Here is a 25883-nt window from a genome sequence, read left to right as displayed (position 1 = left end):
TTCTGGGAACGGTCTGGCGACAGTAAACCACGGTTGAGATACAGCTGCTAGATCTGCAAGGCAGTGCTGTGTCTGGCTGGATTTTGCAGCATCATTGTTACACCAGCAGCCACTCTGGTGCGGGTATCGGACAATCTCTGTAGTTTGCAACTGCACCAGGAAACCAACATTTATATGTCACTTAGAAGAAGAATGGCATTATTAAACAGCTTCCATTTGTCTAGCAGTTACCTGGCCTATCTACTTATTTTATGACTTGAGGTGGTGGGTGGGGCTTGTAGCGTCAACAATCAAACCACTGAATCATCAAATTCTTCGCACATTTTCTAATGACTGTTAGTATTATTAGTATTATTCAATCCGGATATGTGAGTGAGTGCATACTATCAACCCTTCGATGAGATTATCACTTTGATCATATGGTTATGGTAGAGTAGTGATTATATCAAATGAACTGATTGGCTCACTGGTTAAAGCAAGCAAGAAGTCTGAGATACATCCCTTCGATGATATAAACAGAGTGAGATACACCTCAACAATAGAAACAGGGAAAAACAACAAGATGGGGGGAGGGGCGGGGAAAGCTAGATTATCAAACGCATGCTTGTATCGTTTGCAAATATGTCCATCATTGTTAAACCCAAGCTATAGGACAACAGCCTCTGATGAAGTTCCCTTACGATAGTTAGCTAAGTGGAAGAGTTCCAGGCGCCGCCCTCAGAGTCTTGTATATGATTTCCGCAAATTGGAAAAGGGCCATCGCTCTCCACAATGTATGCGTGATTTAGACTCGAGTTTTTGAATGGGAACCTTGATTTTGAAGAAAAAAGAAGGTCACCTCAGAAGGTTACAAAAGTAAAAAGGCAAAGAAAAAAGAAATAATCCACAAAAGCTGCTCGTGGAGGTGAAGCTGAAGCTGGGCATCGGCTATTTCTACGCTGTGTGATGTGTATTATCCCTCTACCTTAAGGTACTGGATATACTAGTAGTATACATACTCTCTCTGAGAGTGAATCAACGACACATGGATAATCCTATCTCTGTGTTGCAGCAGCTGTAATGAGGAAATGCTGATACTTTGTAAGGCTTCAATAGCGATTCAATGGAGCCTTTTATCACGGTCCCGACTGAACTAAGCAAGGTGGGGGTTTTAGCTTGGGACCTTCCCCTCCTCGTGCGTGGCCTAAATAGGAGAATATAGGGTTAGGGCTAGCTTCCGGATAGAGTTGCTGCTATGACGCTATGATATGAGGATTATATCAAGGATCGCATCAAGATCCGACCGACCTACCTACGATACAATTCTGTATATAGCTAGCAGCTGGCCCCAACATTATATGAGGAATAGCGGGTCATTCTGCAATATCACTACCCCTACGTTCTACCCCACCTGCGTCGTCCAAAAAGGCTCCGATATCGAGTTTAGTTTGCCGGCGAGCGCTTCGACCATACCAGGGAACGAGGATCTAGAATATACAAAGACCTTCTTCCTGCATTTTCATTCCAATAACTTTCCACACACCCAACTCTCGGGCCTGCCTAAGGCTCAATTTCCTCCATAACATACCTCTACGCCGTTACACCATGTCGTCCTCGCCCGTCATCGATGAGGCCCGCCGCATCGCCGAACTGTTTGAATACCCCACGGAAGATGTCCATCGCGGTGTTAAGGAGTTCATACGGCAGATGGACGAAGGCCTGGAGCAAGACGGAGCTACATTGCGCCAGATTCTGTCGTATGTAACTGCAGTACCCGATGGGACGGAAAAGGTGGGCACTTTCTCTTCTTAAAATCCATGAGGCTCGCGACACCACGGCCAAAAGCCGTTTATCCAAATACCATGTTAAGCTGGGGGAGATTTTTTTAACTTTTTATAAATATGTAGGGCGTCTATCTAGCGGTAGATCTAGGAGGGACCAACTTCCGCGTCTGTTGCGTAGACCTACACGGAGACTCAACCTTCTCCATCTCACAATCAAAGGTCGCGATCCCACCAGAGCTCATGGTGACGAGGCATGGGAGGGAGCTCTTTTCGTTCCTGGCGCTGCAGATTGAAGAGTTCCTCAGGACACATCTATCAGACCACTTCGCGGCGCACGTCGAGCGGAGACAGACCGGCGAAGTCATTGACCCGTATGTCGACGAACAAATTTTCGACATGGGCTTCACCTTCAGCTTCCCCGTCGACCAACAGGGAATCAACAAGGGCAAACTAATCCGCTGGACGAAAGGTTTCGACATCGACGAGGTGATCGGGCAGGACGTTTGCAAACTGCTACAGGACGCCATAGACCAGCGCCAGCTGCCCGTGCGCGTCGCGGCACTGGTCAACGACACCGTCGGCACGCTGATGGCGCGATCGTACTGCTCCGGCCAGCACAGCAAGGCGTTGATAGGCGCCATCTTCGGCACTGGCACCAACGGCGCCTACGTCGAGAAGCTCGCGCGCATCACGAAGATGGACAAGGTCAACCCAGACACGCAATACGACCGCACTACCGGCGAGATGGTCATTAATGTCGAGTGGGGCAGTTTCGACAACCACCTCTCCGTTCTGCCCAACACGCGCTTCGACGCCGCCCTGGACGCCCACAGCGTCAACCCGGGAATCCAGATGTTCGAGAAGCGCGTCTCGGGCATGTTCCTCGGCGAGATCCTGCGCCGCGCCCTGCTGGCCATGAGCGAGGATCCGGCCGTCAGCCTCTTCCGCACAACAAACGACCGCGCTGCTATGACCATCCCGCCGGACTCCGGCTTATACCGCGCCTGGGGCATCGACACCAGCTTCCTAAGTACCGTCAAGGCAGACGAGCTCCCAAACCTCGACGCGACGCGCGCGCAGCTGAAACAGGAACTCCAAATCGACAACGCCAGCACCGATGACTGTCGGGCGGTAAAGATCCTAGTACACGCGATCGGCAAGCGGGCAGCGCGGCTGAGCGCCGTCGCGCTCGCTGCAGTTATTATTTCCACGGGGAAATTGCGGGAGGGTCCCGATGTGCTGGCGGACATCGGGGTCGATGGCAGCGTTGTGGAGCATTATCCTGGCTTTGAGGAGTATATGCGTCAGGCGTTTAGGGAGATTGCGGAAATTGGGGAGGAAGGGGAGAAGAGAATTACGTTGGGGGTTGCGAAGGATGGGAGTGGAGTTGGGGCGGCACTTGGGGCGCTTGTGGCGAGGGAGGTAGCGAGGAGGGGCTAGATTGGGGATGAGGATTATTTATTTATTTATTTATTTTTTTTTTTTTTTTGGCTCTTTAATTTTTGAGCGAGCTGAGGGAGGGACGGCGAGTTGATACTTTAGACTTGAGATCTAGATGTGGAACGATCTTTATGTATGTATGTTAACGCGTTTTTGCTAGTTCTTGCGTATATATCTAGATCTATATACACATACACATACACGTTTAAATGAACATATATCTCCCCTTACTTACTCTGATTGCATCCTCATTTACTTGATAAAATCCTGGGATTCACTCGTACTTAACCCACACCCGACTTTGGCGAACTCATCGGCGGTGGAGGCGTCTTATCTCACATGACATTATCACATGATCATGACTATCTTCAACGCTTCCAAGGTTCCATCCTATCAATTCATTCCCACTCTATTTGAATTCAACCAGACGGGCTCATTTATAATTTTTGTGCTGGAAGCCCAATTGACCGAACACGCCGCTTCCTCTCCATCCGATCTCTCCCCAGCCTATTCATTTTTTTTTTGCTCTTCCCCCGGTTTTTCATCCGCACGTACCGTGCTTTCGGCAACACAAAAAAATACCCCCGAGAGCGAATTGTCAAATCCCGGCGACGTATTACATCCCACACACGTTTTGTACTATACCTATCTATCGAGACGACGAGATGGGAGCGGGCGGATCGAAACCTGCGACAGCGACGGGGGCTGGGACTAGACATATATTCTCGAGGTGAGTTGGGGGTTCTCTCTGCTTTGAATTACAGGGCTTGTTATTGTTCTCCTCACATGTCTGTCTTTATTTATTTTTTTTCTTTTTCGTTCCTTTTCCTTGCTCTTTTTTGCGCTTCAGCTCGTTCTTTTGTGTTTGTGTTTGTATTCGTGTTCGTGGATGTGTTGGGTGTCGATTGTTTGGATATGGACACTGCTATTTTGATGGGGTTTTTTGGATTTGCGGGCGGGAGTCGCTTGGACTGGATTAGGCTACGTTGTGTTGTCTAGCTGTGCGGAAAGGAGGAGGAGGTTTTATTTCTTTGGGCGGCGGATGGTCAATAAGAGGAAGAAGGAGAAGAGAGATTTTCAGTTGCTGGCCATTTGTATCACCACGATGCTTGCGAATTGAATGCTTGCTTCATCATTGATGTTGTTTTTCGCCCCGGAACTTGATATTTCAGTTGGATGATGATTTTCTATTGTGATCAAGAAAGAGCGCAACTAGCTAACCAGGCGAATTTGTGAGTGTATAGTGGCACCCCAATTCAATTCTCACAGGAGTTTGTCGAATCCTTGCAGGCGAGCTCAGAGGTATGTACAGATACGTATCTCTAACAACAAATCTAGATCCCCCTCCCCACATATCCCGGAGGCAACAACACCTCACCCCCTAAATGCGGCAAAATCCCAAATATCTATATGCCCAAGACTAATCGCAGAGCAACAACCCGGCAGACCGACTCCTCCCGTGCACAAACGATAGAACTCCACATCCAGAACCGCATCGCCGCAGAGCTCGAACGCATCCGTGCCCGCGAAACACAGACTCTCGCCGACCTCGCAAAGCACATTGCAGAGCAATCCCCTCCTGATACCGCCATCTCCCAACCCCAATCTAATTCTCACAACACGGACCCATCCCTCTCACCCGATGCCCCGCGCGTCCCCCTCTCTGGCCCCGGTTCCCCCGCCGAGCTCTCCCCCCAGTCTTCTCCAAAATCCACAGTTACCGCCGCGAACGGCGTACCGATAAAGGAGCTGAGCAGCGCTCAAGTGCAGCAGGAGATCTCGGCACTGAGCGCCAAGTTGGCGGAGAGACGGAGGGTTCGGGAGCTAGATGCAGGGGTGGAGAAAGCGCGTGAGGAAGTCGTGAGGTGTTTGAGGGGAAATGAGACGAGGCCGCTGGACTGCTGGAGGGAGGTTGAAGGGTTTAAGAGGGAGGTTGGGCGATTGGAGAGGCTGTGGGTGGAGAAAGTTGTTGGGTAGGCGGATGGGACCTTTTGTGATCGAAGGTATTTTATGATAGGTGAGCTTCGATGACCAAGCGTCGTAGTGGCGGTCGGTACGGGAATTTGTTTTTGGAGTGGAGAAGAGACTATTCTTTTCTGGCTCTGAAATGTATACATATATAATGCCTTTGACTGCTGCCTTTTTTCGACTTCACATGTTCCTGCTTAGCAGGGAAAGGTTTAGAAAATGATGTTTCGCATGCTTTTCCCGTCTCGATGAAGTGAAAATTAATAAGATAACTAAATATGTTTCCTATATATAGTCGATCAAAGGGAATTGAAAACCGCTCATTGCAAACCATACAGGAGTTAGTTAACTTCCCTTCTACGCTTCATAAATTTCATCTCATAACATCCAAGGATACAAATACAAATACAAAAACAATTTTACTAAAACCTTACACTATCGATCCCTTGGTAGAGATCTCACATTACCTCCCAAACCCCCAGCCTCCCCACCCTCTCTCCCGCAGATCGGACAATACACACTCTGGACAAATACTCTCGGGAGAACATATGCCCCTTCACCCCCGTTGTCCCCTTACCATTCATCCGAACCCGCGTAATCCCACTAATGCCACTATCTCCAGAAGAAGGGCCAGCTGTGCCCTCAAGGTTAGAGCTAGAACCATCATAAACACAAACCCTCTGAACCAAAACAGAGGCAACACCCGTCCCCCTCCCTTGCCCCAAATTAAAATTCCCCGTCGTGACAAAGCCAATCAAATCCTCCTCACCCGGCATGGGCAGGTGCGCTGCCGGTTCTGGGTCAGCAGCGAGATTGGTGGGGAGTAGTTTGCTGCTGTTTTGCGCCAGGATGGCCTGCTGCTGATTTTGCTTTTTGCTCTGTTTCTGGGCGCTGGGTGTACGCGCGGAGGGGTCGAGGAGGGCTAGCCATTCGTTGCGCAGGGAGGGATTCGTGGTTGGGAGGCGGTAGAGGCGGGCTCGCGGAATTGGGGTGCCGCGGTTGATGAGGGTGAGGTTTACGGTGGCGAGTGCGGGGTGGATGAGGAGGGATTGCAGACGGGCAGGGAGATTGGCAGGAGATTTTTGGGTAGATTTTATCTTGAGGATTGTAGAGGCGAGAAGGGGAGGGAGGTGGTGGATGTGGAGAGGTGGCGGTGATGGCTTGGTGTGTGTATATGTAGAGGTGGAAGTGGACGGAGTGGATGTATTCTTCCGCTTTTCTTTCTTCTTGCCCTCTCCCTTGCTTGTTTCCCGCTGATTGGTCACTTCTGCTGTCAGGGCATCTTTCTTTACTTCAACAATGTTAGTGGAGTCGGGTTTGGAACGTTCCCCGTCTGATATAGGGATATTAGGCTTAACAAGCCGCTCCCAATCGCAGGCCCAACCCTCTCCAATCTCTCCCTTCTTCAGACCTCCTATGTCGATGCTATCATACTCGACACGTTTCCCCTTTGGTTTACGCTCCCATTCCCCGCGTCGAATGTCCCTCTCACGAATCTCCCATGCCCATCCTGCGTTTGTCCCTGGAAAGTCGCCTGGGAACCAAGCCTCTCCACTTTCGAACGCAAGTTGTTGCTTTTCCAGCAGGCCACCGAAACGAGGGTTCCCACCAGAGGATAGTGGGTAGTACATAACCGAATACCAGACAGGCACAACACATTTCCACGGCAAGAGAACTGTGTAGGTACCCTGGGAGTTTCCTCCGTTAGATAAAGATTTTGGCCGTGACGCGAGGATAAGGACTGGAATGCACGGATCTGTAGGTTTTGGCGAGGGATGCTCGCCTGGATTAGCCAAGGATTTCCGGCGGTTTATTGCTTTTTGGCTAGGTAGAAGCCGGGAGGCTGTTAGTCGCGCGGGGCGAGAAAATATGTCTGGTTTAAGTTGTGTAGAGTCAGGTGTCCATGACGAGAGGGTGATCGCGAGTTCATTCAAGCAGGACTCTGAAGTCGGAGGCTGAATGGTTCGAAGGGGATGGCGGAGGCGAGGGTCAGATATATTAAAAGCTAGGACAGCGTTTTGCGGAAGTGACGCTGCATTCGTGAGACCCGAAAGAGAATCCCACGTTGCTTCAGGAGAGCCCTCAAACCATTTTTCCCCCTCGGATGGTGGTATGGGCTTGAGAGCGGCAAGCAAGATCTCCGTTGCAGCGGGCCCAGTGACATCGATACTTCCAATATCAAATCTAAGATCCTCGATCATAACTTGCGGGTTCTGTAGTTTCGCCGCTTTCAACAACTCCTCCCACACTTGCAAGAAAGCTGACGGATGAACTCTTAAGAACATCTTCCGCCTAGGCTTCTTCAGCTTCTTCCCAGCATCAGGCATCTCGACATCCCCATCTCCGCTCGTCTTGGCTGTCTTCTCCACGCACCATACAAGAGTAACAGGGGCAATAGGTCTTCCGCTTCCCCCCCCTTCCGCTCCCACTTCCCTCTCAGACAGCCAAACTTCCAAGCTTCTCGTCCCAGTCCTCCACTTCCTCCCTTTATTCCCCCATGCCTCTTCCCCGCAAACACCCAACGCCCTAAACAGTCCTTCCAAGCTTGCCTCGGGCCCCTCCAACCCAATCGTCGAGATATAACTCATGTCCCATACCACCGCACCTCTCGCGCCACTAGCCCTATGCGTAGGTCTATAACTCTTCTCCGTGGGGCTCAATGGTACCACAAATCTCCACAGTGGCTCCTTGGGGCTTGTCATGTGTGCTCTCTTAGCGTGGAACATATGGGTTGGAAGCCAAGATTTGCACCGTTGGCGCTTTTTGAACTTCGACTGCGGCTTTTCGGGATGGGAGAGTCGGTTTTTCTTAATTTTGGGTATGCGGGGCGCTATGTTTATATCATGAGTGGGTTTGCTTTTTTTATTGTCCCCATCCCCTTCCACTTCTACCTCAAGGGCGGGATCTTGAAACAACCCTGCAGCTTTTCTCGCGGCCCGTCTAGCTTTGGAACGGGAATTGAGATTTTGAAGTCGTCTAGCAGTCTCTAATCGCAAGCGTAGGAGCTTCGTAGGCTTGCGTCGCCGAGCTGTGACTGTCGGTGTATTATCCTCAATCATCTAATCCCCCCCTCAAGTATAAAAGTATCAGTATATGTGTAAATCCCAGCAAAATACGCCCACACACCCACACCCAAACATCCTCTCAAGCACACGCAAAACCAACCAACCAACAATATACACATATATACATATATGTTTCTTACCTCCCTCCTTGCCCTTGCCCTCAACCGACTCGGCACCCTCTTAACATTATGACTAGCCGTCCTCCTCCTCAAGTTCCTCGGGACCTGCTGAAAGGCCCTTGACGCCAACGCCGCTTTCGAATTCCGGATGCCCGCCTCCAGCGCGCGGATTTCGAACTCCCGCGCCGCTACAAAGGCCGACACATCCAGTTCGCCGGTCTTGGAGAGCGCGGCGTCAGAGCCCTGTACGGCAAGGGAGCGGGCATCGTATGTTCTGGCGCGCTTTCGCGCCGAGGAGTCAGAGATGGGTATTTTACGCTTTGCTCCTGTTGTGTTTGGGGCGGAAGTAGCGGTACGGGTTAGTTTTGGGCCCATTGAGTGTCAGGGGCGTCTGCGCGCGTGCAGCAGAGGAGTTTGGTGGTGTTTTGCTGGGTTGATGTCCTTGCGTTGTCTGGATCATTTTTGTTTGGCTGGCGGAGCTTGGCGTTGGTGTTGGTCAGTCAGCTCCCATGTTAAAATAGGCTTAGCAAAAAAATGACAATCATATTTAGGGTGATTATTTATTGAGTGCTTTTTACTTCCAAATGTCCATTGTTCTTAAAATCTGACGGATTCTCTGCGTGTTGAAGTAACTTGGTTCTATGGATTCATAATTATATGAATTCTTCCGACTTGCACTACCCCGAATTGAATTGAATTCTATTATTATTTTATCCATCTGCAAACAGAGCTTTGTCAAGCGATCCCCTCCGCCAATATCAAAGAGAGAGAAACCCAGCCATATCAGTATTTTAATCGTCTACTTTAGCACACCCGCAACCACAAAAATTCCGTGTATTCCAGTAGCTTATAGCTTGTATAGGACTGCTTCAGCACTCGAGACCTATATTTAATTCAACAATCACCTAGTCAGCTTTACCTATCTCTAGAAATTTGCTAGACTTCCATGAGCACTTCGCACAATGCGAACATACCGTTACGTCCCGCCCAGGCTCTTTCTCAGCATAAATCACTTTCCCATGGTCAATAATGAGGGCATACCGAGCAGTCCGTTCGCCCATGGTCCAGCCAATGCTCTTGGAGAACCCCGCATCTGGATCGCTTAGGAAGAGCTAGAAACAATATAAAAGCTTTGTATCAGCCATTATGTTTGTTAATCACCTAAGATTGCGCTGCATCTCTGGAAAAAATAAAATAGAAACAAGGTGATTTTATAAGTGAGCCATACAATATCATTGCCGGTTACCATATTCGCTTTTCCCCATGCGCTCATCACGAAAGCATCGTTGGAGGCAAGGACGGCAACAACATCGACGCCTTTGGCTCTGAGATTTTGCAGGTTCTTAATATAACCGGGGAGATGGCTTGCGGAACAGCTGGGTGTGAATGCACCTGATTTGGAAACCTCATCATCAATTTGGGTTGATCAATGTTGGGTCGCTGAGCAAACATAGCTCGTTGACTTCGAGGTTCCGGAACACAATGGCTGGAAGCAAATAAACACTGCTGGGATTGCACTTGGGATCTCCATTGACACACCAGGAACAGCAAACAGGACAACTTTTTTATCTGCCCACTCCTTCGATGCGTCGTATGTCTGGGGAATACCGCATGCAGTGATATCCCCCTTCTCTTCGCTCCAAGGAATGTATCTGCCCATCAATATAGCCTATGAGCCAATGGCCCATCCACACACTCTTTGAGATGCGTCACTGGTAATTGGGGAGATGGGTTGCTCACGAAAACTTGACATCTGCGGGGAAAGAGTCTCCAGCCTTGAGAGGGGCCATTGCGATAATAAGATCAAACGGGCACACGTAGGTTTTGGAAAGAGAGCCAGTTTACGGGGTGCGCGGAGAATGGTCTTATTCGATGAACCAGGGGTTCGTGTAGTGCTTGGGTATCGATTAGTATTTATAGCTACAAGATAGATTTCAAGGAGGTTTCTGAGTTGCTTCGTCTGGCCAAGCAACTATTAACAGGTGGTACGAAGGTAGGGTTACAACGACCCGATACCTTTTAGCGAACCAAGCTTTGGTTGAATGACGGCCGAATCCCCGACGACGACCAAAAGAAATACACGAGAGAATCAGGATTTATCAGATTTCCAAAATGGTAGATTCATTACTATGTTCCTGCGAATGTAGCGCACGACGCCAGAAACACGGAAAGAAACACGCCCTACCCCCCAATGGCTTGAAGAATGGAGGGGCAATGCATACCCAAAGTACCAGAACTATATACTTTAGGCTTTCCACGGGTTGCCATCCTAACATTGATTTTAGAATCAGATACCATTTGCACTTAGGCCACTAGGCTTTCCTCATAGCTTGCTGCAAAGTCCTTCATCGTCCAGCGCAGTTTGCACCAGCCTCAATACTTCCTCTGCCACTCCCCAGCTCAACTCCACGCCTCTCCCAGCAAGCCCATATGCATGGGCGATCTTGCGGTTGCCACCGGGCAGTGTCTCTAATTCCAGACGCATACCGCCTTGTCTTGCCGGACGGAGTCCCACAATATCCCGAATTACATCGAACTGGCCCTGTTTGTTTAAAATAGAGGGATATAGTTTCGCTGCGTTTTTGAGCAATTGTTCGCGAACAGCAAGAGATGGCACCGGGCTCCAGTCATTGGGCTGTTTTGTACCGCCCACAATGGTGCCGCCGTTTAAGGGGCGGGGTATGAGAAATGACCAAGTGCCGTCCGCCAGTTGTTGTGTTATGGTTTTATCGCAATGGTTCGAAACAAGGCATGTTTGTCCTGGAATACGGTGTAGCTTAGCTTAGGTCCCCAATAATCAAAAGATAGAAGAAAAAGGAAAAGAAAAAAGACCATTTTGCCCTCGGGAACCAGATGCTGTATCTGACGGCGGAAATGATGATACAACGGCTAGTTTGATACCAGATAACCTACCCTTAATGACGAAAGATTTCGGATCATCAATTCCAACTCCAGTGCAGTTAACCACTATCTTTGCTTTTTCATGTCCGTTGATCTCGAATGCCTCCTTGACAGACTTCAGTCGCATTCGACGTGCCTCTCCTCCGCCAAGCTTAAACCGCCGCAGGATGTGCATCATATATACATCCGGGTCAACTGTGTATGCCTCGTACCTAGCTCCAAATTCCACACCTTCCGGCATTTCATCGGCTTGTAGGACACGGAACCCGTCCGTCCCGACATACTCCGGTAACATAGCTCTGTAGGACGAGGTAGCCTCTCCCGATACATACTCAATGCCCTCCATAAACTCCACACCGAACTCTGGGTGCGCTGCGGCCAGGTCCTTAAAGCGTTTGTAGGTTCGTTTTCCCAGATGGGATTCATATTTCAGCTGTGGCGTTGTGGCTGGGATGGGCCGGTAATGAGCACCAGAAAGTGTGGTTGCATATGAAGGGTTAGGTCCATCGTCTGTAGAGAAGTACTCGGAAGCTAGGAGGATGTGGTATTTTTGACGTGGAAGGGTCTCGAGGAGGGTCAATGCTGAGGTCACTCCAATTATCCCTGCCCTGGTTTTTACAAAGAGATCCGCAGGGTTAGTGAAATAGCTGTGAACGATATGGCGTTCCAGTCATAGCATTCGTTGCAAAACGTGTCCTGTACTGACCCGATCACCACAATGGTTTGCTTCTCGGAATTGGCCATATTTGTCCTACAATTGTCTTTTAATGCTCTCCACTAGATCAAGGACGGAAAGGAAAGGAAATGCATGCCAGATGCCATACTTGATATCATGATGGAGTTGAGACTATGGCTGATTCAGCAAGCCGGGCAGCTAAAAAACCGTCCCGATTTGACCCCGCAATTTGGGTCCTAAAATTGTTGTATTACGAATTCAACATGTTCAAAAGGAAGCTCCCTCGTTTAGCTACTGTCAGAGGAGATTTTTTTTCCACTTGTCCGTCACATAGTTTTAAATTTTGTTGCGGCTGAAGTTAACTAGGGGGTTCCCGCTAGGCTTAACTATTGAATACGTCATTGTATAACTATCCATCCCAAGAGCAACAGGTCATAGCACCAAATTATATAGCTCCCCATATTTGATATTTTTATAGTGTGACCAAGGCAAAAAGTGAGCAACCCATGCTAAAATACAAGATTCCTAAATCCATCAGTACCAAACATATACCTTAACTCTCACAAAAAGAATGGTTGCTTCAATGAACAACCAAGAATCATAAAAGAAGCGGGACCCGGGAAATAAAGAAGGGGAATTGTCGAAGAAAATAACAAGAGCTGGATCCTATCAGGGCCTTTTTCGTCATTCCATCTCCTATTCTCCCTCCGGACATTATCGCCGGCCCGTGGTAAAAATTGCATGTGCAAGAATGTAAACTATTCGACACGACCGCTCTCCAGTAAGCTGTCAACATAAGGATTCAGTCTTTCGATCAATTCTTCAACGGTCAAATTGAAGGCATCTTCCCCGTCACTCAACTGAGGATCTTCGCAGAGAAAATCGCCAGTATGGACTTTCCGTTGGCAAGGCGGAAGCAAAACCTTGTTTAGAACGTGGATGACTCCATCTTGGGTAAGAAGATCTGGTATCGCGACAGAGGAATGACCGTTGACACTAAATGCAACGAGACGACTCATCTGTGCGATATCTACAGTGATGTGACTTTTTGGTAGGAGGGTAGGCAAATCCAGCTTTCAAATGAGAATAGTTTAGCCAGGGGGGCTACTTCCTACGTCCATGAATAGGGATGAGAAAATAGTACTTACATGGAACGACTCAGGGTTTAGCCCATTCCCGTTCATTGGTCTGTTATATGCATCCGAGTAAAGCGTATGGTTGCATACAATATGATACTTTAATATAGCTTCAAGATACCTCTCACCACATTCACTGAAGAGATATCCACTGATTTCACGACCAAGGTTCTCGAACGCCTGATTGGTGGGAATGAACAATGTCGACCCTACATGTGTAGAATGGTCGTTGATATAATCAACGAGGCCGGTCTTGTACATTCCTAATTCGAAAGTGCTAAAGGTTGAAGGGAGGGTATTTAGGGTTTCTGTCGCTGGAGCCGGTGGGATTAGAAAGTTATCCAGCACGTGGATAACTCCATTCTTGCCATACTGCGGTAATGAAGATCAGTGAGTATCGGTTTATAGAACAAAGGGAGCAAATAGAATAAATGGAAAGTGGCGCTTACAAGGTCACTCCCAATAATGGAAGAACGGAAATTCATCGTTAAACCCTTGGGCCCAAACTGTGTGCCGATTCGCTGAGGGTAATGCCCAAGATCTGCAGATTCGAGCAGGGTGGGCATTGTTCTCGAGGAGAATAAGTCTTTTCTCGAGTATTCACCGGGCAGAATATGATACAACATCGCCCTTTTTATCAATCTGTCCACTGGATTTGATTGGGATGTAATTCCAGTGAAGGCATCATCCGTGGGAACAAACACTGTTAACTTTGACGAGGTGCTTTGGAGCAAATCCACGATGTCATCGAACCTGGATATGTACTCTGCGAAGATTTTTGCGTGCGTGCTGGAATTTATCATCTCGTAAAGAGTCATATCAAAATGGCCGTAGTCTGGATGGTTTCCTCCCGCATGGCGTGTCTGGGGCTGAGCGAGTATGAAAGAATCCTCTTTCCGGCCATCATCACCGTCGTCGCTACCACAATTATAAAGGTCGAAGTCCTGATCTAATTGCAATATTTCTGCTTCGTGTGGATGGTTCTCCAACAGCCAGTCGATGCTTTCAGCCATTTCGGCGAGGTGAGGTACGAAACTCGTCTCATCCTTCCATAACTGTGGGGGTTGGGAATAAGGAGGTAATTCACCCCGGGTTGACAGCTCCTGGCGGCCTCGAATAACGAAGGCTTCCGCAACAGACGCGGCAACGAGAACGAACGCTGCCTTCATGGTGATATGTAAAAGAAAATCCTTATCTCTTGAACTATTGACTCATGTGAGTTGGGATGCGTCCTCAAAATAACAGGCATGAGATTCATTAGCATTGGCAATGAAATCAGTTAGAGGCTTGCTTTCCAGCTGGATGATATACTTAAAAAGCTCGGATTTGCCAGCGGTCGGAAAGAATCAAACCGACATTAGCAATGTGAGGTAACGCTTGGATTCAGGGAAACTTAATGGTCCCCAAATTCTACAATGTCGCTCATTATTGGCAATCCAAGAAAGAAAATTGGAAGGTTGCTGGTTACGTTTGGGGTTCTGATAACATGGCTCCCCAGCGAAGCTGTCCAGAGGTTTCCAAATCCCCACACAGGTCTTTCTGGTTGGTGACCCTTTGGTGGATACAGACAAGAACAAAAGATTGTAGTCGCCTTCACGAACCGACCCGCGGGCCAGTGCTGCCCAACAAACCGCTCACTCGAACTTCAAGATGCTATTTTGGCTTGTCCGGCCGAAGTCCCGTCGAGATTCAGCCTCGTCCAGGATACAACACGACAAGAGGCTCAATTTCGTCCAAGGAAAAGGGCTTGTTCCTCTGCTTCCAACGTTAGTACAGTGTATAGCATACCCGCATGTCGTACCGAAAATCCTTCCCCTGGATTGCAAGTAGCCACATCCTGGCGCCGAGGTGTGAATACCCAACCGTCGCGGGCGACCAAGGGGATGAAAATATATCCTGTTCTTAAAATAGTATCCTTTTTACGAACTCCTTCCCATTCTGGGACACATGATTGTTTCAAGTTAAAGTATGGTGTCGCGCTCGTACTCTAGTCTCCCTGTGACCTTGACCAAACCTGCAGCAGCATCGCTTCGTCTTGGTGGGCTGCGCAGTCAGCATGGACTGGTGGCTCGCTTCCCAGCAGGTTCGAATAACTCTGATCTTATTTATTTTGGGCACTTGAGTTTTGTAAAACAAGGTCGTCCATTCGAAACAGAGGCTGAGGGGTCGAGAGTTAGAGCGCGAACAGAAGGTGGATCGTGATCGTGTTCTCGTAAATCCTTCAAGGGGTGAAGCGAGAATTGTTCCACACAATGTGAGCTAACAGGATGACGTGCAGACACCAAAATCTTTGATTTCGGTAGTTTCTTTTAGCTGGCGATCTCAGAGCCATGGACGCTGCGACTTAACTTGCTGCTTGTTAGAACCGTTGAACGGCCCGGTCTTCCTCCAGGATTCTGGCTTCGTCTACAGATTAGATCCGTGTTAGAGGGAGCTTAGCAGCAATCGAGATCTGGAGATGGGTGGGTCGACTCCCCCTATTTTTCAAAAGCTGGATCACTGCGCGTGAAGTCAAAGCCGATGTCCTCAGAGTTCTTCAGCGATTTTCTTTTTCGTTTTCTTTTCTTCCTTTTTTTTTTTTTTTTTTTTTTTTTTTTTTTTTTTTTTTTTTGCTGATACAGGATTGAAAACAACACCTTTACCCATCTGAGGCAAAGGGAGCCATGTCCTGTTGGAATGCGCAGCACTGCTACCATCGATGGCAATACGGATGCTATCCCGTATCCCAAGATTTTCCCCTGGGGCTCTTCCGCTGGGAGGATCAGGGCTAATTTAGGAGTACGAGCTTAGAAATGCATCAATACGATTAATGTCTTCTACGAATCTCGTGTCCGAACAGCAACATATTTTTGTTGATCTCCAGCAGTTCACGCTCTTTTCCCCAGAGCGTGCTGCTAAAGAGATATTCAAAAATGTCTATAAAGACGGCTGTTATCCTCATCCAAGAAGACATGTCTTCATTCACTCCTTAGGTCTGTATGGTACACTCCTTGGGTTTTTTTTTTTTTTTTTAATAAACTTAATACTTTTCCTTACTTTGACTCATTTATATTTTCATCAATTGAAACAACAATCCGGAACGTCATCATGCGTTTCTCTACTTTCTCTCTGGCTTTGCTTCTAGGCAGTGTGGTATCTGCCACTCCAGCCGTTGAACTATTCGAGCGTAAAGTGGGATCCAGCTGCAAAACCATGGACGGCATGGGGACATGCATGGCAAGGAGCAAATGCAACGGAGTATACTATGATGGAGCTTGTGGCAAGAATTCTGGGGAAACCCGCGTATGTATTCGTCGAAAGCTTATGGGTTGGTGTATTCAATGCTGATAATTTATATGCAGTGCTGCGTTGAAGTGAAGTGCAAAGTAGGGGGAAAATCAGGGCTCTGCCAAAATATCAATAGGACCAAATGCAAGGGCGGCAAATTCCACGTGGGGAATAGCTCTGTATGTTTACTAACCCATATCCCTTCGTATATATTTAGGAGAATCTTAGCTATATTCCGCCTTGAGTACAAAAGGGTCGAATCAGAGCTGACCCCCTCCCTTTTTTTTAGACTTGTCCGGCAGGGAAAGATGTTCAGTGCTGTATAGAAAATGATAAACCCACTGAGCCCAAGCCTAAGCCCAAGCCTAAGCCAAAACCTAAAAAGACTGTTGGACAGAAAGTTCTTGATATAGCCATGAAAGAGAAGGGCACGAAGTACGTCTGGGGTGGCGGCTCATGCAAAGGCCCTACCAAAGGAGGCTATGACTGCTCCGGACTTGTCGCCTATGCTGTTTGCAAAGCCACGAAACGAAATCTCTTCAAGGAGGGTCTGCGCGTGACATATTCCATGTACTGCGCTTCGAGCAGCAGGCTAGGCAAATTCAAGTATGCAAAACCCCACCTTAGGCTTTCACATTCGCTTCCCGTCGAGATCTCGAGAATGCTAATACCTTTCTTTTTCCCTTTTCCAGGAAAGTACCCTTCTCGAAACGTCGTGCTGGTGACGCGGTCTTTTTCGGAACTAGCTGCAGCTGCAAGAATCAAAATATCTCACACATGGGATTGATGATGTAAGTGTCAATTGCTGACAATTTCTCCGTCCGCAACCGCATGTCCTCGGGTTTGTCTTTCATATCTGACATTTTAACGTTCTGTAGTAACTCTGGTGACCGCATGCTTCACGCGCCAAATCCAAGCACTGTGGTTCGGGAAGGCAAGGTTTCAGCACAAGGAAGTTTGAAAGCTTGTCCATATGTGATTCGATTTGCATAAAGCTACGATGCATAAGAATGCCTTAAGAGGAAGTTCTGATTGTATTTAACATCCAACCCCTCCCCATCATTCCCGCCCGGCCTTGGTATTTCCCTGCTCGCATTTATTAGTCTGTCTCTTTCTTTCTCAATCTTGTATACGTTTCCCTCTGTTGATCATGAGCGATTCTTTTTGTGCTTTATTTTCTTCATTTCTTTCACATACATAGTCAGACTGTACAGGTACAGTACAATTTGACAGTTTCATATCTGGCATCCCTAGAATGAATCGGATAATTTCGACCCTAATAACTACTGGAAAATTGCAATAGTCGAGTCCTGAAAAGTACCTAATCCAAACATACCGGTATATTTGGTTTGGATATAACTACTAAATTCACAATAGTAACTCTCTTCGGTTGGTTTTCCGAGGATCCAGGCTGCCACCGGGCATGTTGAAAAAAATCATGTGTAAGTAAGGTCCAACGTATCAACAGACATCGGGTTCAAAATAGTCGAACGGGGCTCGAATTTTTACCAAGGAATCTTAGTATCTGTTGATGATATATATCTAACAATATTCATCAGTGATATCTCGCAAAGACATGTAGCGATGATATCTAACCATAATGTTAGCTAGGTGCGTATCTGCTTGATACTCACTGAATTCATCATCTTTCATTGAATGTAGAGATTTCTATCCTAGCTGGCCCACTTCTTGCTCGCTCAATATATATTCATTTCACCATCTGCACAAGCAGTAGCGTTCCATTTTATCTTTCATCTGCAGTGCTCTTAAGACTTAGACTCTGCACTCTCGATAATGGAAATCCGAGACATTGCTCTCTCAGTTAATAAAATATTGTGGAATTAACTGCTCATTCGTCTCTGAGATTTAAAAGTGCATTTGCAGTCTGCCCCTAGATGACTAGTGCTGACTGGGGCATCAAGAACCCAGTCAGTGGCCCTTTTTTTTGTGGGTTGCATTGCGATTACGGAGTACTTGGCGGATTGAGGCTGGGAACATCCTGGTTATGCTCACGACGCCCGTTGGAGCAGGAATCCCGCTGGATAGCTCGCATTCATTGAATAATGAAGGCAACATCAGCGGATCGCAGCAGCGGCTGACACTCCATGCAGTGAGAACCTGGCTGGCCAAGGTATGGTGATCGAAGGCGGAAAAGTTAGCCAGTAACCGTTTCAAGAGCACTCACAATGGATCTCACCCATTACAACGTAGGCAACTGATATTTGATCCACAGAATTCATACACCCTATTCTCTCTCTCTATATCTCAGAGTTTGATATTCAGAACACTGTCAGTTCCATCAATGTCTATGCATACTCCGAACGAGTGCCATTCTCATGATATTAATCAGAGCTAACTAGATCAAATAGATTACATAAATTACATTAAAACACACTAATACAGCTTATATCCCATATACTCCAGTTCCATATGTTGGACATACAGATCTGTCGTTTTAATCTGCTGAAACCACATCTCAATCAACCAGCTTCCCCAAAATGAAAATCTACATCAAACACGACATTGTCTTTGCGTTCGCTCAAATTTGCTCTTTCCCAGCATTTCCGTTTTCGTAAGCTTTTCAGCGATTGATATGGTTATATGTAGTTAGTACACACCACCTCCTCAGCTGGCAGGGCACACCTTGGACAAAGTGGATTTTTGGCAAATTACGTCGTCTGATTGTCTCCGACCTCTGGAATTGGAATGATACTAGCGACTCCCGTTCAAGGATTGACGGGGTCGAGCAGAATAACCCAGCTGATATTTATTCGTGGTTCGGCGAACTATTTAAAGCGTTGAGACCCCCGTTGGGCATATCACAACTTCCAGAATGGCCTGGATTGGTGTTGACAGAGGTTGGAATTGATGCTCCACGATGACTTCTCCGTTGGTGATCGCCCTCGGCCTCGTGCCCGCGACCTATGTTTTCCTTTCCGCGCTGCTTCACCTCACCCAAGACGCGAAAGAGCCCCCTGTAATCGCAACTCAAATACCATTTTTAAGTCCGGCGTTGGGCTTTATTATGGGAATGCAAAATTTTCTCGTAAAACTCAGGTTAGCTACCTTGGACGTGTTCATGGGGTGTGGAACACTGTACATTGCAATCTAGGGATTATGGACTTTTTATGAAGCTTACTAAATTTCCCGGCTTGCAGGGACAAATACAATCTCCCAATATATACCCTACGCATACCAGGACAGCGCATCTACGTTATAAACTCCCCAGCTCTCATCCCGCAGCTACAGCGGCTGGTCAAAACTATTTCATTTTGCCCCATCGAGGCCCAGGCAGCCGATGTCGTGATGGGAGTTGGCCCAGAGGGAAATGCTATCATAGGTTCGGACAAAATGCTCGACAATGATTCTTACCTGTCAACCTTCGTACCCTCGATTCATCCAGGCCTGGCTCCGGGCCCTGGACTCAATGCGATCAGTAGTACGGCAGCTCGGGGCCTCTCGGAATCTCTGGAAAACCTGAGTAAAAGCGGCCCAACAACGGTCGACCTGTATTCCTGGGTTCGTGGAGAGGCTTTTAAGGCCATAACGGAATCCATATATGGGCCGAAAAACCCTTTTCGCGATCCCGCACTCGAGGAAGCATGGTAGTAAGTTCGAGTCCCTTGAAATAGCATCGGTCTACTTCTGAGTTGGAGGACTCACTGATATTGCCGACAGCACTTTTGAGCCCGGCATCTTGCCTCTGATGATCAACATATGGCCAAGTTTACTAGCACGAAAAAGCCTCCATGCGCGAGAACACCTTCTCATTCCCGCTTTCGAAAAATACTTCGTTGATAAGGGCCACCAGCAGGGCTCGCTCCTTGCCCAGTGCCGCTACGAGCATAACACAAGTCACGGTCTACGAGGCAGAGATATCGCAGCCACTGAGATTGGCCAGATGGTTGCGTCTCTAACCAACAGCATGGCGAGCGCGTTCTGGATGGTCTACCATGTTTACTCCGACCCCATTGTCCTCAATGAGTGCCGAGCTGAGGCAGAGCAGCTCGTTGAACTCGACGACATCGATGCCCAGATTCTCGACCTGGCCAAAATCAAGTCTTCATGCCCTATTCTTTTCTCGACGTGGCAGGAGACTCTGCGTTATGTGCACATTGCCGTCTCTACTAGAGTGGTGATGGAGGATGTCATATTCGACAACAAATACCTCCTGAAGAAAGGTGCCACTGTCATGACTACTTCTGTAGTCCAAAACACAGACCAATCGATATGGGGACCGACATTGGCTAACTTCGACCACCGCCGATTCGTATCCCAGCCTGGTGAAAAACGCAAAATCCCAGCGGCGTTCCGTCCCTTTGGCGGTGGGTCAATCCTCTGTCCTGGGCGCCATTTTATCACCGCGGGGGTCCTGTCATTTGTAATTCTCCTTTTGCTCCGTTTTGATCTGGAACCCGTAACCAAGGATGGTAAGTGGTTTGAACCGCGAAGAGAAATGGCCATGACAACAAGCATACCCACGCCCAAGGACAGAATCCAGGTGAAATTTGTCCCTAGAGAGAAGCAAAGAGGGCATGTGGATATCTCAGTTTCCAGCAAGGCGGCTTTTTACTAGTTGACCTGCAGAAATAATCAATAAATGATGTAATTGCTCCTGCTAAACCCTCCAATAACTATTTTTGAAATAGAGAATTCTGCAAAGTATTATTTGATAGCCACTTGAAGCACAGATGAGCAAGGTATGGAAAGAGGAAGCTGTATAATTACCTGTCGAAAGCCAGCCTTGGGGCGGATGATGCTTTAAACTCAAAAGAATTGGATGATCCACAGCGATGCGGGCAAGCGCCCACTTAGGGCAGATCAGTAGGAGACTCGTGCCGGCGTACTCGGCATAGTCAGGGGCAGTTTTTTGATCAAAAGTTTTCTCTCAGGTAGTCTCTGATTGCTGCGCTGGCCCTATATCCTCCATGCGTCGAGATGAGTATTCCCGTGGAGTACAAGATAGGAGTCGAACTGGAATCCTGGAGCCATCAAGTCGGAGAGTTGGAACTCAGATCTTGCTGTTTATTATGAACCAATGTCTCCAAAAACCCGTCCGCAGCGCAAGACGTTTTGTCTAATCGTGGCCCTAGAATTATTACATGACTTTTCACTATGTTTGGTCAAGGAAAAGGATAGTAAGAATGCGGGAAATGGCGAGAATGTTGGCCGAAGAAGTCGACGAAAAATATCCCGGATATTTTGGCACCGAATTGCATCGGGAATGGATCAGTCGCTCTAAAAAGGCTGCCACATGCCAAAACGACGCATTACTATTAAAGAATCGAGATTTCGCGTTTTCGGGAAAGCTCTTTTTTGCTGCAAGCAAACTGTCTCCACGTTTATCAGGGCGGCACGTTGAGCTATCGCCATGCTTCAATCCACTATTCTCCTCGCGCTCGCGAGTACATCCCTTGCTTCCTTTGCCGGGAACTTGAACTATCGCAGCCCGTCTCACAATCACCCTGCCCTCGGCATCTCAATTCCTAAGGTGTTGAAGTGCTCAGATCCGCTGGTAGAGTATTCAGTGGACAACTTGGATTTCACGCACGGCATCGCTTCCGGAGACCCTTATCCCAACTCCGTCATTCTCTGGACGCGATGCGCGCCTTCGTCAGAAAATGTTAATGAGTGTGTTGCGTCTGAAGGTGGCGGCCAATTGTACGACTCTGTTCCTATCTATGGTGATAGCGAGAGCAATGCGCGAGTGTCGAAGGCTCCCGTATGCGTGGAGTACAACGTCTCCCCGGACAAGGGCTTCAACCAGATTGCTGATCGCGGCACCGTTTACACGAGCTCAGATATTGATTTCACTGTCAAGGTAAGAGAGAAACTTCTCTCAATGGCGCTGGTTGGAAACGCTGGGTGTGATGCTGAACCAGATTCAACGAACCATCAGGTCGAGGCATCCCATTTGAAGCCATTCACTACATATTACTACAAGTTCAACGTCTGCGGTTCGGAAAAGTCTAGCCCTATCGGAAGAGCGAAAACGTCCCCGACGGAATACGATGAGGTTGCGGATATATCACTCGCAGTATATTCTTGCAGCAACTTCGGTAAGGACTACATATTTATACAGCCGAACGGATATGAACGCTGGCTAACCATCTGGGTTAGTCAACGGATATTTCAACGCATACGGAAATACAGCTCGTAAGGACTCTGTTGACTATGTCGTCCATTTAGGGTAAAGCAGATTTCCATTCCTCTACGTTACAGATAATTAACCATTTTTTATATTTGAAAAACAAGTGACTACATTTACGAGCTAGGGGGGTAGGTTATCCACCCGCGATTACCATTCTGAGCTTTTTTATATGCTAATACCGTTCTGTAGTGATGGCTCGAGTATTGGGCGCAAAATTTACCCGCAAAAGACGATATACACTCTTTACGAATATCGGAAGCGCCACGCGACTCATAAAACGGATGAGGATTTACTTTTGAGTCACCAGACTTTCACATGGATTCCTGTGTGGGATGATCATGGTTAGTCAATGTTCTCCATGACAGCCATGGTGTGGTATGCTTTTCACTGACATCTTGACCAGAGGTTGCGGATAATACGTACCGAGATGGATCCTCATTACTCCGTAATATCGAAGGGTCCTTCATTTTCGATGGGGGAGTTTCTGTTGACCAGCGCAAGATGAATGCGGTCCGTGCCTACTTCGAATGGATGCCTATCAGGTATGGAAATTCCGCAATAAACGTTACATTTACCGTCTCACTTAGTGCCTTTCATTCACATATTTTCCCTTTCCCTCTCTTTTCCAGGCAAGTTGCGATGGACGACAACCTCAGGATCTGGCGAAACTTTAAATTCGGCAACCTTTTCGACCTTATCATGCTTGATACACGCCACTATGATCGATCCATTACGGATCTATATCTGAATAGCGGCTATATCAGGAAAATTGCGGACGACATCGGTCGATCGATGATGGGACCTCGTCAGGAATATTGGTTTTATGAGAGCTTGAAATCCTCTGCTAAGAGGCAGGCCACCTGGAGAGTCATTGGCAGCCAAACTGGTACACGCATATCCTATGCTCCCCTTCCCCCAACCCCCACCTCTCCAAGAAGGTAAAAGGAAGCCGAAACTTAATTCTAACAATTTATTCTAGTTTTCTCCCGCGTGGATGAGTTGGGATCCATAGGTCTTGGCGTGAACGTTGATTCCTGGGATGGTTATAGGTCCAATCTCAACCGTACCCTGAGGACTCTATACGAGAACAACATTGGGAACAACATCGTCATCGCAGGTGACAGCCATGCCAATTGGGTATCTGACCTCACCTGGCTGGACGAGTATCCATACGACCCGGCAACGGGTGAGGGGGCCATTGGTGCTGAATTTGCCGGTACGGCAGTAACCAGTAGCGGGCCCACATCCCATGTTGGTATCGGCAACTTGCAGGCGAAAACGTTGATTAACAAGAATAGAGAGCTGCAGTGGTCCGAGTTATACTACCGGGGCTACTTCGAGCTAACCCTCTCGCACACACGCACTGATGCCAAATTCTTTGCGATCCCCGATATCAAGAAGAGAAGCCCCCTTGAGATCTCGATGGCTAATTTCACTGTCATCGCCGGTGAGAATCGGCTTACCCGGACCAATGGGTCACCCTCGACGAATGGACAGGGCGTGCATAACGGGGCATTGAAAAATGGGAGGATTCAGAAACAAACTGTCCAGTATAATACCGAGACTAAGGAGTGGTCTAGTATTTAAAGCCGAAAATCAAGAGTTTACGACTGGAGCTTTTTCATATTTATTCCATTCTAGTTTCGCTCACATCTTTATCTGTTTACTTTACTTTTATATATTTCTAGTTTGGTAGTATTTCTTCTTTCCTTTCCATCCCCCAAATATCAAGTACCAAGGACCGGTGGGATGCCACCCTAATATATTGTATGACAGCTGCTTGCGACTTGTATTGAGATATTTATTATACATACATTTATTTCCCATTGTTCGTGGTCTCCACTAACGACAAAAGCAATCATAAATCATTAGTTATGCAGGGATCATCACTTGCCTCGCTTAGCACCCAGAGTCTTATTTCAACGACGATTCCTCTTTTCGTCTGGGACTCTCACAGCAACAACCGCCATATCAGACTATTCGTTTTGTTTCCATTGTTGCATTACCTTGGGTGTATACTAAGATGAATATATATTTATATGTCTAGATTTCTACCCTATATACAGCATTTCTTGTCGCTTTTCACTGCTGTGCATTGATCTTATCTCTCATCATGGAATGGGGCATGGATCTTTCTGGAGAAGCGCTCTTGGTTTCCGATTTATGATTCCCATTGTTTTCTTCCTTCTACTAGTACCGTTTTCTATGAAAATAGGCCTAGAGGTCCACCGCTCTGTTAATGTGATGGGAACATTGCTTCTGCTTTGACTTATCACTCAACTGTCTCTTGAAACCCTAGCCTGCTTGATCTCTGAAGGAACATATTTTCTCGATTCATATGTTTTGCTTGTCTGTTTCTGTCTGTTTTAGAAGGGTATATTTCCAGTTACACATATGGACTGCATGTATAGCCGTGATATCCATCCCTGGGCATGGTGTCTATACATATTTCAAGTCGTCACAATTACCCAATGCCTCGGTGAGGTAAACTTCTGCAATTTGCTTCTCCTTCCCTCTATTCGATTTTGCGTATCAAAACCAATGTGCTCCTAACTGGCATGGGGGAGTGGAATGGACAGGGCCAAGCCCTGGTAGACTCGGCAAACAAGACGACAAGAGGGCATTTGCTTTCGTGAGGGCTTCGCTGCAATCGTTCAGCACCCGTTTGAAGAGATATGCAGAATTTTGCCTTCAATATGGCTCTAGTGAGGTAGGGATGCGTGCATCCCTGTGTATATGCTATGTGTACATACATTCATACCCGTGTCCGGGCCAATGCGCGATGCCGCCGCCTTTTCCTAACGTCGCGGGGGAACCAAAACAACACAACATCAGCTCCGGGAACTCTTCACTCCAGAGGGCTCATCTCACTCCATGTGCTGTCCTTTCTCTTTTGCTGCCTGTCAACTGCACTCATCTGCTCCTTTTCACGCGTTTTGCCTTCACGGGAGGGGAGCCGAGGTTCAACCTTATCTCTCACCGGCCAGGGGAAGAAGTAGAATAGTAGCACCCGCGTCTAAGGCTGCTATATCGAATCGAATATGAGGATACGAGGACGATATAGCTCCTCTGCATGATCTTATCGCATCGCTTGTATATAGATCTGCCATCAATTTTCCAATTGATGGACAAAGTTGGCCCAGCTGTGGTCGTGTTCCTGAGACGCGCTGCTGAAACTTTCTGATCCAAACTTTCTCCCACTACAACAAACCTGAGCATAGCTTAGCCATCCTGTTTGCTCGGTGGAATCCATCCGTACCCTCACGTTCTGAGGCCTCGCACATGACAGATTCTCATTCCTTGCTTTCCTCTTTTATCTGATCTCTTTTATTCGAATGAAGGTGGTCCCTTTATTTACCATCCTATATTCGAATGATGTACTACGACTCCCTCAGGG

General features: G+C 47.6%; 9 protein-coding genes across 9 annotated transcripts; 5 read left to right on the top strand and 4 right to left on the bottom strand.

Moving 5' to 3' along the window:
- Positions 1-1584: 1584 nt before the first annotated feature.
- On the top strand, positions 1585-3203 carry HCAG_03191 (glucokinase; the record flags this gene model as incomplete). The annotated part of the gene is made up of 2 exons (XM_001541044.1): positions 1585-1770; positions 1887-3203. The coding sequence occupies 2 exons, from the start codon at positions 1585-1587 to the stop codon at positions 3201-3203; spliced, it is 1503 nt and encodes a 500-aa protein (XP_001541094.1).
- Positions 3204-4382: 1179 nt separating this feature from the next.
- Positions 4383-5180, top strand: HCAG_03190 (predicted protein; the record flags this gene model as incomplete). Its single annotated transcript, XM_001541043.1, has 3 exons — positions 4383-4435; positions 4494-4505; positions 4634-5180. The coding sequence occupies 3 exons, from the start codon at positions 4383-4385 to the stop codon at positions 5178-5180; spliced, it is 612 nt and encodes a 203-aa protein (XP_001541093.1).
- A 449-nt stretch (positions 5181-5629) lies between these two features.
- HCAG_03189 (conserved hypothetical protein) lies at positions 5630-8730 on the bottom strand (the record flags this gene model as incomplete). Its single annotated transcript, XM_001541042.1, has 2 exons — positions 5630-8230; positions 8377-8730. 2 exons carry the CDS (start codon positions 8728-8730, stop codon positions 5630-5632), a joined length of 2955 nt encoding a protein of 984 aa, XP_001541092.1.
- A 472-nt stretch (positions 8731-9202) lies between these two features.
- Positions 9203-10145, bottom strand: HCAG_03188 (hypothetical protein; the record flags this gene model as incomplete). The annotated part of the gene is made up of 5 exons (XM_001541041.1): positions 9203-9238; positions 9330-9467; positions 9584-9747; positions 9895-10007; positions 10096-10145. The coding sequence occupies 5 exons, from the start codon at positions 10143-10145 to the stop codon at positions 9203-9205; spliced, it is 501 nt and encodes a 166-aa protein (XP_001541091.1).
- Positions 10146-10678: 533 nt separating this feature from the next.
- Positions 10679-12000, bottom strand: HCAG_03187 (predicted protein; the record flags this gene model as incomplete). Its single annotated transcript, XM_001541040.1, has 3 exons — positions 10679-11115; positions 11269-11864; positions 11963-12000. The coding sequence occupies 3 exons, from the start codon at positions 11998-12000 to the stop codon at positions 10679-10681; spliced, it is 1071 nt and encodes a 356-aa protein (XP_001541090.1).
- A 690-nt stretch (positions 12001-12690) lies between these two features.
- HCAG_03186 (predicted protein) lies at positions 12691-14237 on the bottom strand (the record flags this gene model as incomplete). The annotated part of the gene is made up of 3 exons (XM_001541039.1): positions 12691-13005; positions 13081-13440; positions 13518-14237. The coding sequence occupies 3 exons, from the start codon at positions 14235-14237 to the stop codon at positions 12691-12693; spliced, it is 1395 nt and encodes a 464-aa protein (XP_001541089.1).
- Positions 14238-16155: 1918 nt separating this feature from the next.
- HCAG_03185 (predicted protein) lies at positions 16156-17917 on the top strand (the record flags this gene model as incomplete). The annotated part of the gene is made up of 8 exons (XM_001541038.1): positions 16156-16350; positions 16410-16514; positions 16625-16941; positions 17028-17126; positions 17214-17310; positions 17639-17673; positions 17713-17777; positions 17895-17917. The coding sequence occupies 8 exons, from the start codon at positions 16156-16158 to the stop codon at positions 17915-17917; spliced, it is 936 nt and encodes a 311-aa protein (XP_001541088.1).
- Positions 17918-19213: 1296 nt separating this feature from the next.
- HCAG_03184 (predicted protein) lies at positions 19214-21019 on the top strand (the record flags this gene model as incomplete). The annotated part of the gene is made up of 4 exons (XM_001541037.1): positions 19214-19392; positions 19494-19943; positions 20014-20765; positions 20985-21019. 4 exons carry the CDS (start codon positions 19214-19216, stop codon positions 21017-21019), a joined length of 1416 nt encoding a protein of 471 aa, XP_001541087.1.
- A 687-nt stretch (positions 21020-21706) lies between these two features.
- On the top strand, positions 21707-24073 carry HCAG_03183 (conserved hypothetical protein; the record flags this gene model as incomplete). Its single annotated transcript, XM_001541036.1, has 6 exons — positions 21707-22394; positions 22456-22525; positions 22676-22827; positions 22890-23028; positions 23116-23372; positions 23466-24073. 6 exons carry the CDS (start codon positions 21707-21709, stop codon positions 24071-24073), a joined length of 1914 nt encoding a protein of 637 aa, XP_001541086.1.
- Positions 24074-25883: the final 1810 nt, after the last annotated feature.

This window comes from Histoplasma capsulatum, genomic scaffold (assembly GCF_000149585.1).
Source record: "Histoplasma capsulatum NAm1 scaffold_3 genomic scaffold, whole genome shotgun sequence".
Classification (NCBI taxonomy): Eukaryota; Fungi; Ascomycota; class Eurotiomycetes; order Onygenales; family Ajellomycetaceae; genus Histoplasma; species Histoplasma mississippiense.
Note: the sequence above shows the minus strand (reverse complement) of the source record. Positions and strands in the feature narration are given on the sequence as shown.